Source organism: Pyxicephalus adspersus, chromosome 9 (genome assembly GCF_032062135.1).
Source record: "Pyxicephalus adspersus chromosome 9, UCB_Pads_2.0, whole genome shotgun sequence".
In the NCBI taxonomy this organism is placed as follows: Eukaryota; Metazoa; Chordata; class Amphibia; order Anura; family Pyxicephalidae; genus Pyxicephalus; species Pyxicephalus adspersus.
The window spans coordinates 1,962,499-1,976,281 of record NC_092866.1 but is presented as its reverse complement, the minus strand read 5'-3'; the positions used below and the strand labels follow the sequence as shown (position 1 = coordinate 1,976,281).

Genomic DNA, 13,783 nt, shown 5'->3' with positions numbered 1-13,783 from the left:
TGTTATAAGAAAACTGTCTGCTGGGATGTTTAGTCCACCAACCTCCCTCACCCCCATTGGCATAGATCATATTAATAATAATACTGGAGGAGTCACGTGATAACCAAACCCCCCCCCCCCCTCTGCCACATGCAAGATGGCGAGGCGGAGCTGTCAGGTGACGTGGGCGGTGACGTCACGGGCCCGTGTTTTGTTTTTGCCTGGCCGGGGCGGGCGCTGCACACACAGACCGGAGAGCTGAACCGAGCAACAATGCCGTCCGAGAAGAGCTTTAAACAGAGGCGAACTCTGGGTGAGTGTCAGGGGAATGGCAAGGTGAATGTAGGCCTTTGTATGCGGTGTCTATGGAATTCTGGAGAGCAGACAAGTGTCATTAAAGGGTTAAAATACTGGGGGGGGGGGCAGGAAAGGGTTACAGAGCAAAGCATTATGGAGGGGCAGCAAAAGAGTTAAAGTTTGGGGTTACATAGAGGTGGGGTAGTGAAAGGGTTAAAGTATAGGGGTACATTTGGGGTAGTTAAAGGGTCAAGGTGCAGGGGGGGGGGGCAGTGCCACCAATGTACCCCTATACTTTAACCCCTTCACTCCCCCCACCTCTATGTAAAGTATAGGGGTACATTGGGAGCAGTGAAAGGGTTAGGGTGCAGGGAGGGGGCAGTGAAAGGGTTAAGATGGGGCAGTGAAAGGGTTAAAGAATTGGGGTACATTGGGGGTAGTTAAAGGGTTAAGGTGCAGGAGGGGGGTGCACCTTGTAGCTCTGATGGAGTTTGTGGCTCTTTGTATCCCCTGACTTGCCTTTTGAAAGGGTTAATGTTTCTTTCTACTTTTGTTTTTTCCCCATGCTTTAACCCCTGAGTGCCCAGTAAACATGGAGGAGGGGAGTGCAGCTGGCTCATTGTTACTTTGTATCTTTAGATTTTTCTGATCATCTGGAAGCTGAAATGATTAATGTTTTACTTGTATGGAGAATCCATACTATCCTGGGCCTGTTCTGTGGGATCTTAATGGGTTAATGCCCCTTCTTTGCCCCAGGCCTAATGTGTATGGGGGGGGGTGTTGAGATGTTATTTGGTTTATATACTTCTATACCCCCCACCTTCACCTACTGGGGGTTGTATGGAGCTGGGTGTCACCATCAATGTAATTATCCCTACTTTGTATCTTTCATATTATTCTTATTACAAAGTATTTATATAGCGCTGACATATTATGCAGCGCTGTACAAAGTCCAAAGTCATGTGACTAACTGACCCTCAAAGGAGCTCACAATCTAATGTCCCCCCATAGTCATATGTCATTATCACAGTCTAAGGACAATTTTTGGGGTGACTTACCTTTAACCCTTTGTTACCTTTGATCAGTTCATGTTACCACCCCCCAATCCTTATTGTTACTTTGTTTTCAAACCCTGATTCCTACAATATGTCTGGACAGGGTGGAAAAGTATCACAGAAATTGTTTATTGTCTGAGGAGCTAACAGACCCTAAAAGAATTAACACCTTGTACCTGTGAGATAATTGCCCCCCACCCTAAATCATCAGCCAGTTAGGATGATCATGGGAGGGGCTGCTGAAAGGGTTAATGTTCTTGCATTGTCCTCTATAGTTTTGCTCTCAGCAGGACCTGGACACAGAGGGAATATGTATTAGGTATGGAAATTTGGGGGAGGGGCTGGTAAAAGGGTTAATACCTGGCCCATTGTATGGATTATTCCTTGTAAACATTTCAATGTCTCTGCATTTCCTGCCCAGTCTGGGGCATTTGGGGCATTGAAGTGTAACCATTTCAATCTCTCTTTTAACCCCATCACCTGATGTGCTGGGTATTACCAGCTGATAATGTGATCTGATTCATGGAAAGGGTTAATGCCCCCTCCAGGGGCAAGTTGTGACACATTAGACTGGAAAGCATCAGGTGACTTTGGTGTGGGGCAGCTGCCGTGTGGCTGCCGGTCAGGTGGATTGGCATTTGGAGTATGGCAGCATCCTTCCAGTGAAGAGCGCGCAGAGAGAGGATGAAATCATCTTTTTGCAGTCACTGCGGATTACTGGGAGGGGGGGAGGGGGGTGGCGGCGCTGTGCTACGCATACATTGCTGAATTCCAATCACCCTGCACTGGGCCTGGCAGTCCTGTAATCATTTCCTGGTTGGCATCACAGTGACACCACTTTACGTCATTCTTTTTAGCACGCCGGGAGATTTCACAGTGGAGGGGCCCTGAAATGTAACCAATTTATTTCCTGGCCATGCCATGGCAGGGTAGCTTAGGCTGCAGGTCCTGGTCTGGTTAGGTGTCTGTGCCCGCCCACTCCAGGACATCTGCTGGGAATTGATCTGAAACTTGCAGAAATGGCTTTAGGATTGGAAGTTGCCCACATTTAGGGGTGAGATTTATCCTAGAGGTTAATGCCGCTGTGTGAAGGAGCTCCGGCATTTTCTAGGTCATCTTAGGGGCATGTTGAGGTGGATTTAGTCCAGGCTGATGCCAGTCTGCTGGGTAATGCTATGGTTGTGCCCTTGTTTGCTATTGGCATAGTATGAGAGATTGTCAGAGCAGTAGATTAGTTGGTGCAAAGTGCCCTAACCTGGGGCAATCCCCCATCCATCTCCCCCACTGGAGGCAGAAGCCAGCAATTCATATTTAGTACCAGAATTGTTAGGTATTCGGTTCTGGGTGATTTCACCCTCCTCCTCCTAACCCTACCCCATCCCTATATACACCTGAACCCTCACCTGTGTGCCAAGCTGCACATTGGCGACTTACCTGTGATTTAAAGGGCCCCATTCACTTCCCAACATATGCGCATGATTGAACACAATGTGTTACAGACGCGCATAGGGGCATTCTGTTCATTTTTGCTCCTGGCATTGAAGGGGGTGCAGTATTTGCATTGCACTGTAGCACAGGTGCATTTATTTCATGTATTTTGGGGTGCAGTTATAAATGAATGGGGAGGCACTAATACCCCGGGTTACCATGTGTTGGGTGTACATGGGGGCAGCCATATCTTCTCAGGACATATGCTGACCCTTTAGTATAGGTGGCAGTGCCATGCTGCTGGGTTAAAGCTTTGTCAGTTGGCAGATCCCGGCCTAGAAACATCCCAATACCTGGGAATGTAGAGATGGGTGACATGCAGGTGGTAATATTGAACCCTTCCATCACACCCGCCCATTACACCCATGTCACCTAATGCATACCCAACATGCACGGCTAAACCAATGACCACCATTAGGTCCATGTGCAGCCATGGCACCAATTTACTCCCAAACCTTCCTCTTCTTTTATTATGGGCAACTTCAACTGCTCCCTATGACCATCTCCAGGCTTGTTTAGTTTTTGCAGGGGCAGCTTTTAGCATGTAGACCCCACCCACCCCCCAGAACTACATCTCCATAGATCCCTTCCCTATCATTGTGTGAGCAGATTCCCGGAAATCAAGTCATCAATGTGTGTATATGGAAAGGGATGGAATTCTGTAGTCCAGCAGTCAGGGCTGACAACTCTGCCTGAGGGTTTTGGTGCAGGATACCTGGTGTTGTCACTGGATTTCTGACAGATCAGCATGCAAATTTATGAAATCTGTTTTTATGCCAATTGAATACATATCCATGCATGGAAAAAATGAACATAACACTTGTGTTGCAGTGCAGGTGTAAATTTGTGAGTTTTGATACAAAGAATTCTCAGCTATCTGACATTGAAACATGCACAGCGCCATCGTTTTGTTTAAGGCAGAGCTGTGCATTGCAGGTTCTCGGTAGTCACATGACCAGCCCTGGCTCTAGTTACAACCATCCCTCAGAGAATGTATTTTAGTCTCTGTGCCTCTGGCTTCCTGCGTTGTCCTGCCAGGAGGTCTAACATTGCTTGTGTTTCCTCCCCAACTCTGCATGACCCACCCTGAAATTACTGCTTACCCTTCCTGTTGTAAGATTGCAATATACTAAACCCATATGCATCAGATCTGCATTAATTCTGCAGCCCGACCCCATATCTGTCCTGCAGGGCTGCATCCAGCGGAGGGTTAAATTGTCATCTGTTGAGCTTGGCTGTGAAATGAAGTCATCTTGCAGTGGTTGGTGCAGCTCAAACCACCAGCGCAGCTGCTGCAAATCCAAACACAAAAGCTGCACATTGCAATTTTTTTCCTGTAGAGCTTTTTATGAAATTCCCAATAAAATGTGTTTATTGACTTTGTTGTTAAACCACATTTTTTTCTGGGTTTTCCCCCATGGCTGGGTGTATCAGCATTTCCCTTTTTTGAATCCTTTGAACTGAAAAGCATTTTTTTTTTCTTTATAACGTTAACAAGAAAACATTAATTTTTACAGAATGCCAAATATATATATTTTTTTATTTTTCTGCAACACTTTATTAGAAAAAATACTTTATTATATTCAACAACAAAAAAAAATCACTAAAATTCTCACCTAACCCAAAACTGATGAAAAAAGCCGATTTGCACGTTTTTGAGTTAAACTCAATGAGCTTGGTTTATTAAAGCTCAGTACAGAGGGTATACTTTTGGGCGATCCAGCAAACCTGGAACGGATTTCTTAAAAGGCATTTATTTGTTAGCAAATGTTTTCAATCCTAGACCAGATCCATTCCAGGTTTTCTGGATCGCCCAGCTTCAGTAGTGAAACTCCAGCCTTGAAGATGTGTAAATATTGGGTGAATCTTGAAAATATTGATGAGTAGACTCCATTTTATAGCAAATATTTTTATTTTTGGATGTCATAATATATTTTGCATTGTTGGTGTCGCCTCTTGATGCCTCGCTATCATTCAGGTGACCTTTTTGCTGCGGTTCAGCGGGCACTATGTAGTTGGCAGCGAGTTCTTGTTTGGAGAAAATGATGTGTTTTCTGCGGAAGACAAAGGACGGAGTGTTCAGGAGCCGTCCAACAATTAGTCCTCTGCATGGCTTATCGCGCTGGAACATGATCCTGGCTGATCGCTTCGGCTCTATAATGACAGGTTAGGATAATGAGACCGCGGGCCGCACCTGGCTCAGGGCCCACAGGTACAATGAGTTGGGTTCATTTGATGGCTGGATGTACAGAACCTGAATTTTCAGATTGTTTTCGCAAATCGTTGCAACCTTTTGAGTTCCAAAATTGTGACAAAAATTTGATCATTGAAGGGAGAAACCTTTTGCAAATCGGCTGTATAGATCCTTTCGGCTTGCTCCGACTTTCTGCTCATTTAAAAGAGCGCTCAAAACACATTTTTTCAGCTTTGCCTCCCTGGCTTGTTCTGTCTTTTGAAATTGTCACTACTTCCCACCACTACATATCCCCCATCCTATTGTATGTGAAATTCCACCACCTACTAGATTGTAAGCTCTTCAGGGCAGGGTCCTCTCCTCCTGTATCACTGTCTGTATTAGTCTGTCATTTGCAGCCCCTATTTAATGTACAGCGCTGCGTAATATGTTGGCGCTATATTAATCCTGTTTAATAATAATAAAAGAGTAGGAGGAGGAAAACAGACTTCTTTTCTTCTTCTTTCTTATGTCAACTTCCAAAGATTTACCTGAAAAACTGTCATTGCATTTCTAAGCTATACAGAGCTCGACTCAGCTGGGGTTAACGCATGGAGGAAATTATTACAATATACATAGCCGAGTATCCGTATTGCATGATCAAATCTTTTCTGAATCCTGAAGGCTTTTTTCCTACTCTGTGAGCCACTTCTCCCTGATCAACCAGCCACAACCTCCCCATCATCATCACCAATGTCCTGCCTTACATTTATTATTAATAAACAGGATGTATATAGCGCCAACGTATTACACAGCGCTGTACATTATATAGGGGGTGCAAATGACAGACAGATACAGACAGTGACACAGGAGGAGGAGAGGACCCTGCCCCGAAGAGCTTACAATCTAGGAGGTGGGGGAAGTATCGCACAATAGGAGGGGATATGGAATGGTGGGTGAATATTGAGGGTTTAGGAGACAGGAGAAGACGGGTAGGTAAGGGGGAAGCGTTGGGTTTTAAATGAGCAGAAAGTAGGAGCAAGCTGAATAGGACGAGGAGACCATTCCAGAGAGTCGGGGCAGCTCTAGAAAAGTCTTGGAGCCGTGCGTGTGATGAGGTTATGAGGGAGGAAGTCATTAGGAGGTCATTGGAGGAGCGGAGAGAGCGGCTAGGGGGAGATTTATCTATCAGGGCAGAAAGGTAAGTGGGACAAGAACTGTGGAGGGATTTGAAGGCAAAGCACAGGAGATGAAATTGATTCTCAGGTGGAATGGAAGCCGATCAAAAGAACTACAAAGAGCGGCAGCAGAAGAGGAGCGGTGTATGTGAGGACATCAATGACCCCCCATCAGTTGGGGAATTGGATGGAGCTATGGTGCTCCAGTAGGACAGATTTGTCGTACCTATGGAGGGGCTTCTTGTGGATTCCCCATTAATATTACATAGCTCCTATTCTCTGGGCCTCGGCCAGGCAGGTGGTAGACACGGCCGACCTCATACACGTGCTGTTATTGTATTGGTGGGTTGGGAAAGTTGTGAATTTCCCCACTGTGGTCACCGTTCTACATTCACCGTCACCATACACAAAGTGAAAGCCACACAAAGTAATATCACAAAGAAAGACCTTCCCTCCCCCCACTATTCATTCCGACCTTTAAAACCAACCCTCATTAGTCTTTGGTGAATATCTGCCTTAAAGTGAACCTGTGGTGAATATCTGCCTTAAAGTGAACCTGTCATAAAGCTAAAGGGCATCTTTATCGTTCTGTTTTAGAAATATAACTGCAATCTGCTTCATTTATTTATTCTTATCTACTTGTGTTAGTAATTTTTTATTGTTATTATTAATAATAATAATAAACAGGATTTATATAGCGCCAACATATTGTGCAGCGCTGTACATAAAATATTTATGATGAGCAGCCATATTGGTTTATTACATTTGTGCTTCTAATTTTTTTTTTCTATTCTCCCAATGTAAGTCAGTCTGACACACAGGAAACAATGCGAGCCAGTTATTGATCAGCGAGTCGCTGCAGTAATATACACACGGCCACTAGATGGCGAAGTTATAGATCTATACAGATAATACCACTAATGTAATATGGTACAGCAAACATTGGGAAGAGTTGCATTAAGAATGTGTGCCCTGCACATTATGCACATTCCCTTGCTTGGCTATAAAGATAAAATGACATTTAAAGCAGCGGCGGTTTTGCGGGGCTCGGTGTTGATCCGCCTCCAGCTGGGGTAAAAGCAAAGAAGTCCAACATCCGGCACAGATCTTTCAGCAGACAGGCAGAGTCTTAATTGCTATATTGTTCGTCTGCCATTACTAATCGTAGCAGAACACTTTCATCTTTCTGCGGGTTGTTACGACTCCCTAGAGCCCTGTGACATCATCCAGAAGACCATTAGAGAAAGGAACATCCTCAATTAGCTGCCATCGACTGCCCTGTGTAACCAGGAACTGCCTCCCCTCCCTACATGCAACCTATGGGGGGGGGTCATTATTACTGCACCAGTCTGTCAATTTAATGGGTGAATATTGACAGGACCAAACCAATGGCTTTTCTTAAATTGGTAACTAAATCAGGTTTGTGAGCTGGTAATGGGTGCAAAGCTGCCCGGGGTACATTATTGGGTCCTCTATTGAAACGTGTCGGGCTCATTTAGAGGTAGATACTCCCTCCTGTACCTAACATTCACTCACCTTTTCTATATTTGTTCTCTCTCTACAGAGCAAAGAGTGGAGGATGTGAAAGGTATCCGAGAGCAACACCCCACCAAAATCCCGGTAAGTGGAGCCACTGCTGACCTGTCCTTTAGGGACAAAACTCCTCCAAATATTGGGGTCACCACCACTAAACAAACAGATCTAATGTAAATTTGGGGCCCCTATTAGGGTGTTCTGGGTCTGTATACATGCTGTGCACTTTAAGAGGAGGGCTCCCACCAGTGTTCTCCCCGGCCCTTTTTAGCCGGCGCACCACCCAGCACTTTTCAGTAACCACCCAGAAACAGATGGGTGGTTACTGAAAAGTGCCGGGTGGTGCACCCAGCTTAAAGGGGCCGGGGAGTTGTTATTGCTCTGGGGGGGGGGGTGTCACACACCCCCATCAGAGGAATGACCTGCTGTTCTATCCCTGATCTATCCAACACTTCAAAGAAAAACTTTGATTGAAGTTCCACCTTCCCCACTTCCTGCTCATTGAATTGAAATCACAGGGATGTTGTGAGTCAGTCACATGAATTGAGCAACACAATTCTGTTTGTAAAAGCATCATCTGAGATGAGAAAATGCTGGAAATTTCCAAATTAGTGCGAATGACAAAACAAAGACGTTAGCTGAGGTCACCCGGAGACCACAAGCTGCACCTCTGAGAAGTTTTTAGATTTGTTGGGGGGGGGTGAATATTTCTGTCATTTGTAGGAATACAAATGACCTTGTGAAAGTTTGGGTGATCAACTTTGTGACCAGAAGTCCTATTTAAACCTCCAGCCTCCCCTTCTTTAAATCTGCCCTTCAGCTTTCCTTTCGGTCAGTCGTACCGTACCGGCCACTCTCAGAGACTGAAATTGATTGCTATGTACATTAGAAGCAGCAGCAAGTCAGAGCCCGCCTCATTTCTTGGCTGGAGGATGTCCATCATCCTCTAGCCCCTCCCACCCAGCCTGATTTTCCCTGCCCCCTTTACCATTACTGACAGCTGTTTGCAGAAATCACCCCAGACATGCATTGGTGGGCGTACGCGTAACGCTTCCCAGGTGTCAATGTAAATGTGAATTGTGCTTAGTGGAATTTTTATTATCTCTTCTTAATCTGATTCCCTGTTCATTTTATTCCAGGTGATTATCGAGCGGTACAAGGGGGAAAAGCAGCTGCCAGTGTTGGATAAAACCAAATTTCTCGTTCCGGATCACGTCAACATGACCGAGCTCATCAAAATCATCCGGTGAGAATAAATGATTTGACATTTGTTTAGAATGAGAATCTTCAATGTAATGGGTGCAGATAGTTTCCCCTTCACCCCCCACTGGTATATCAAACCGCACTCCACTAGATTGTGGAGGGAATCTGTGGGGATTTGCCCCCTATTGGTGAGGTCAGGTACTGATGGTGGGGATTTGCCCCCTATTGGTGAGGTCAGGTACTGATGGTGGGGAATTGCCCCATTGGTGAGGTCAGGTACTGATGGTGGGGTCTGTCTCACCATTCTAATTCTTTCCAAAGGTGTTCAGTAGGGTTGAGGTTAGGGCTCTGTGCAGGACATTCGGGTTCCTCTACACCAAACTGGTGACCCCATAACTTTATGGAGGGGGCTTTGTACCCCGGGGCACAGTCATGGGGGAACCGAAAAGGGTCTTCACCAAACTGTGACCACAAGGCTGCAGGAGCACAATTGTCTTCTTTGTGAACTTCTAGTGTATTGATTGCTGATCCATCCTTGGTCTAAGCCAATGGGTAGATCTGGGCTCCAGGACAGGGTGCGGGAGTGAACTCTATCTAGTTTGCCTTAAAATAAAGGGAAACTCTTATAGTGCTGCCATTGCCGAAATACCTTTGCTGCCCCAATCGCTCCCTTTGCTTCACCTATCCAAACCCTTGCAAATGTCCAATGTGTTTCTTCTCTTTACCTGAACAGTTCTGTAACTTTTTGTTTTCTTTCTTTGTATCTTAGGCGACGTCTCCAGCTGAACGCCAACCAAGCGTTCTTCCTCCTGGTGAACGGTAGCAGCATGGTGAGCGTATCCACGCCAATCTGCGAAGTGTACGCCAGCGAAAAGGATGAAGATGGCTTCCTGTACATGGTCTACGCTTCACAGGAGACGTTCGGCATGAAAGAGGCATAAACCGCACCCCGGCTGACATTTTTCATTTTAATTTTATTTTTTTACGATTGTTTTTCCCCCTTTCAGTCCTGCGGGGAAAACTGCAGCAATCAGCAGGCCCCTCCCCCTATATATACACTATAGATGTATTCTGCTCCCCAGGAAATCATTTTTAATATTAGCTCCTATCTGCTTTACATTAAAAAAAAAAAAAATCTGCCAAAAGTCCTAAAGGTTATGCGATTTTTGTTGATCCGGGGCCGCTCACACACTGTTAGCTACTTTTTGAGGTTTACGTAGCATGTCGTGTTTCTTGTTCTGTTTAACGTTGGAATCAAACGTTTTAATGCGGAGAAGTCGCGTCTTCTGGAGTCTAAAGTAACTCCGGGATATAAAGCCATCTGGGAATTGGAGATGAGCTCGGAGGGGGGGCTTGGTTGGTTTTGGTTTAAACAAAAAGTTTTGTGAAAAAGGGAAAATTTTTGAATTTTAGGATGTGGACCCTGGGGGGGGGGGGTTGAACTTTGATCAAGAAAAGTTTCCTATTGGCTTTTTTTCTTTTTTGCTTTTAAATTGCAAATAAAAACTCAAACTGCCAATGAAATGCTGCAGGGATCAGATTTGCTGATTGTGCTGGAATATGAAGGAGCTCATTATTTGGAGACCGTGATTAAGGGGGGCAGGATATCCGTCATACACCAAGGGGTAACTTTAAATGTCCAGCCAAAATATTTTATGTGATAAATGAAGTTGGGAAGGATAACTAGAGGGCTGTGCATGGCCTTAATCTCATCCTCATTCATATTGGATCCAGATTTTTCTTGCTTTGTCACCCCGTCCCTGTATATTCTGTATTATATGTGCAAGAAAACTAGGTTGTGTAATTAATACGATTACAACAAATCCCATGTGTGGCTTTTTCCTCTTTAGGTGATGGCTAGCCCAAACATTGGTAACATTTTAATTAAATTGCCCTTGTAACTTTAATCTAACCAGCGGTGGAGGGATTCTTTGTCCAGGGGGGTTAAAGTTTTGTAGTTTTTAAATAAATGTGAATTGTCCAATCATGACACATTTGTTGCTGCATTTTCACCTTTGGTGGCTCTGTGGAATCTTTTACAGTGCAGTTCTCCAGTTGTACCACTAGGGGGAGAATGTGCATCTTCACTGCTCCCCAAGCCAACCCAATGCATTGAAGCCTGGGCTCTGCAGACAGGCAAAGGAAAAATGCACCCCATTGCACCCCAGATGGATGAATATTGCATCTGCGGGACACCCCTTACGCTCAAGGCTTCTACCTTTCTTGTACACTACTACACAAGAGGAGGGGGGTGCATTGTCCCAATTATCATGAATTTACTCCCCCATGCACACTTCTGCTGAGAAGCCCTGTTGGGTTTTTACCTATATCTGAGGCTCCACTGCATGCCTCGAATGGCAGTAAAACCCAACATGGGGAATTTATTCTTCAATACTGCATCCGAATCTTAAAAACAAATTGTATTGGCAGGATGTAGATTTGAAATAAATCCCCTGGGGTTATTAAAACATTTCTGTCTCCACCTAAAAAACATCCCCAGGAACAGCAATGTCCACGCAAATCCTTAGGTTGGATTTTTCTAAAAGAATGGCCTTGACCACACAATGACTCCACGATGTAGACAGGTCCTCTTTAACTTGTATATTAGACTGATAATATAACTAATAAAGAACTTAGCAATATATTAATGCATTTCTTTATGTTTCACAAGCATTTCAATTAATCGATAATTATTAATCTTTTGCAAGTGTTTTATTCTTGTGATTTTTTTAGCCTTATAAATTCTAAGATTTGCTCTGATTCCTATTTGGTATTAAAGCTTTTCCTATTTGTTTTTATTTTAAAATTGTTAGTTTTGGCTTACCTGTTACCGTCTTCCTGTATAAATAAAGCTTTTTTTTTTATATATATTTAATATTGCCTTATTAAAAGTATTTATATAGCACCAATATATTACGCAGCGCTTTACATTAAATAGGGGTTGCAAATTATAAACAATTGCCGTTATAAATTAACTTTTTCCTTTCTAGCCCCAAATCATTTTCTGGGATTGTTGCCCATAGAGACGGCTCTGCCCACAGGAAATGCAAGGGTAGATAATTTTAAAGGGGTCCCAGGAAGCCAGCGAGCTTAGTGCCGGTGTTTTCTGGTCTGTCTGGACACAATAGGCCTGATTTATTAAAGCTCTCCAAGGCTGGATGGAGAGGATACACTTTCATCAGTGAAGCTGGGTGATCCAGCAAACCTGGAATGGGTCTGTTCCAGGATTCAAAACATTTGCTAACAAACAGCAAATACCTTTTGAGAAATCCATTCCAGGTTTGCTGGATCACCCAGCTTCACTGATGAAAGTGTATCCTTTCCAGCCTTGGAGAACCTTTAATAAATCAGGCCTGATACCCTCAGTCAGGGTCGGTGCCTCGGCTACGATTTACAGATCAGCCCCATGAACGTATAATTGTCTGGACAACCAACATCAACCTTTTGGGGCTTCAAAAAGAGTTGCTGCCCCAGGTAACATCTTCTAGTCTGATCATCTGTCCAGGGAATGGAGTATTTACCCAGCAACTCCTTTCTCCAGAATCTTCCAGGCCGGGGGAATTCCCACCCCTATTAAGGGTGTCTATTTCAGCACCACAAGGGGGCAATTATCCTGCTGCTCCTGGGAGCCCATTACTAATCCCCTGCCTGCAGTTTGGTGAAGCCGCCTCTCCAATCAACCATCCTGGAGGATTCCTGGAAAAGGAGCTTTATCTTATTTTTATCCATTATCTCCATCTCAGTGCTGCTGATCTCTTCCAACCTTTTCATCCATCATTCTACATTTAGGGTTTAAACACTAAGAAGCCGAAACCTCAGGGAACATCATGGAGAGAATCAAATATGGGGCATTAGGGAGCCTCTGTCCTATATAACAAATACACATGGCGTATAGGCCTGCATGGATGTAATGATAAACAAATACAAAGTACTATTAGACCTTAGCAAGGAATTACTGGCACAAGAATGTGTTACACGATATTTTTATTTCATATAGTATACCAATGTCGAACAAATTGATAAAAACCGGGCCAAATAAATGGCCTCAAACTTCACACATAATAAAGTAAAAATGCTATCAAAAAGGTTTCATTTTGTTAGCCCCAACACGTTTCGCAGATCACTTATTCAGCAATTGCAAATATCAAATTCCCCTGAAGAAGTGATTGTATCCACAAAACGCATCAGTTCTAAAACAATTAAACATTTTTTATAGCATTTTATCTTATTATGTGATGCTTGGACCATTCATTTGGATCGTTTTTTATCAAACATCACACTCATCAAGTAAAATGTTTTATTTAGTTAGTACTGACGCATTTCACAGATACAACCTCTACAGGCAATTTTGATAGGATAGAATATACAAATATCAAATCTTTCCTGCTATCAAAATCCACTAAAACTCCTGAAGAAGCAGTTGTATCTGCGAAACGTGTCAGGCCTAACAACATTTAACATTTGTAATAGCATTTTACTGTATTATGTGTGATGTTTGAGGCCATTTGTTTTTTATCAATTTGTTCAACATTGTTATGGTATATGAAATAAAAAAAATGTTTTAACACATTCATGTGCCAGTAATTCCCTGCTAAGGTCTAGTGGTACTTTCTTTGTTGTTGTTTGGGGATATTGCATTCCTCAGGGTACAAAAAAATTTGGGGAAATCTCTATTGTGTTGGTTGTAATGAGATTCAGATTCTTGCATGAGAACAGCTGGCCGTACACAATACGAGATTCTCCCCGATCCCTAACAAATGGATTGGGTTGTCTAGGTTAGCTTCGGTCAGAGATTGCACAAACATTACCAGGCTATTGTACTCCAACACGTTACATTCATACATTGATAGGCAAATCCCAGTTAAATACTTCTGGGA

At 43.8% G+C, this 13,783-nt stretch overlaps 1 protein-coding gene across 1 annotated transcript; it reads left to right on the top strand.

The window, feature by feature from the left end:
* Window positions 1-169: 169 nt before the first annotated feature.
* Window positions 170-11,776, top strand: MAP1LC3B (microtubule associated protein 1 light chain 3 beta). Its single transcript, XM_072421692.1, has 4 exons — window positions 170-292; window positions 7,735-7,790; window positions 8,843-8,949; window positions 9,676-11,776. The coding sequence occupies exons 1-4, from the start codon at window positions 253-255 to the stop codon at window positions 9,845-9,847; spliced, it is 375 nt and encodes a 124-aa protein (XP_072277793.1). The 5' UTR covers window positions 170-252; the 3' UTR covers window positions 9,848-11,776.
* The last annotated feature ends 2,007 nt before the right edge of the window (window positions 11,777-13,783 follow it).

What these genes read in the sequence shown, in the direction of transcription:
- MAP1LC3B (XM_072421692.1), top strand. Translation starts at nt 253, where the DNA reads ATGCCGTCCGAGAAGAGCTTTAAACAGAGGCGAACTCTGG. An exon ending in AACACCCCACCAAAATCCCG is followed by an intron (nt 7,791 to 8,842) that starts GTAAGTGGAGCC and finishes ATTTTATTCCAG; the next exon opens with GTGATTATCGAGCGGTACAA. An exon ending in GAGCTCATCAAAATCATCCG is followed by an intron (nt 8,950 to 9,675) that starts GTGAGAATAAAT and finishes TTTGTATCTTAG; the next exon opens with GCGACGTCTCCAGCTGAACG.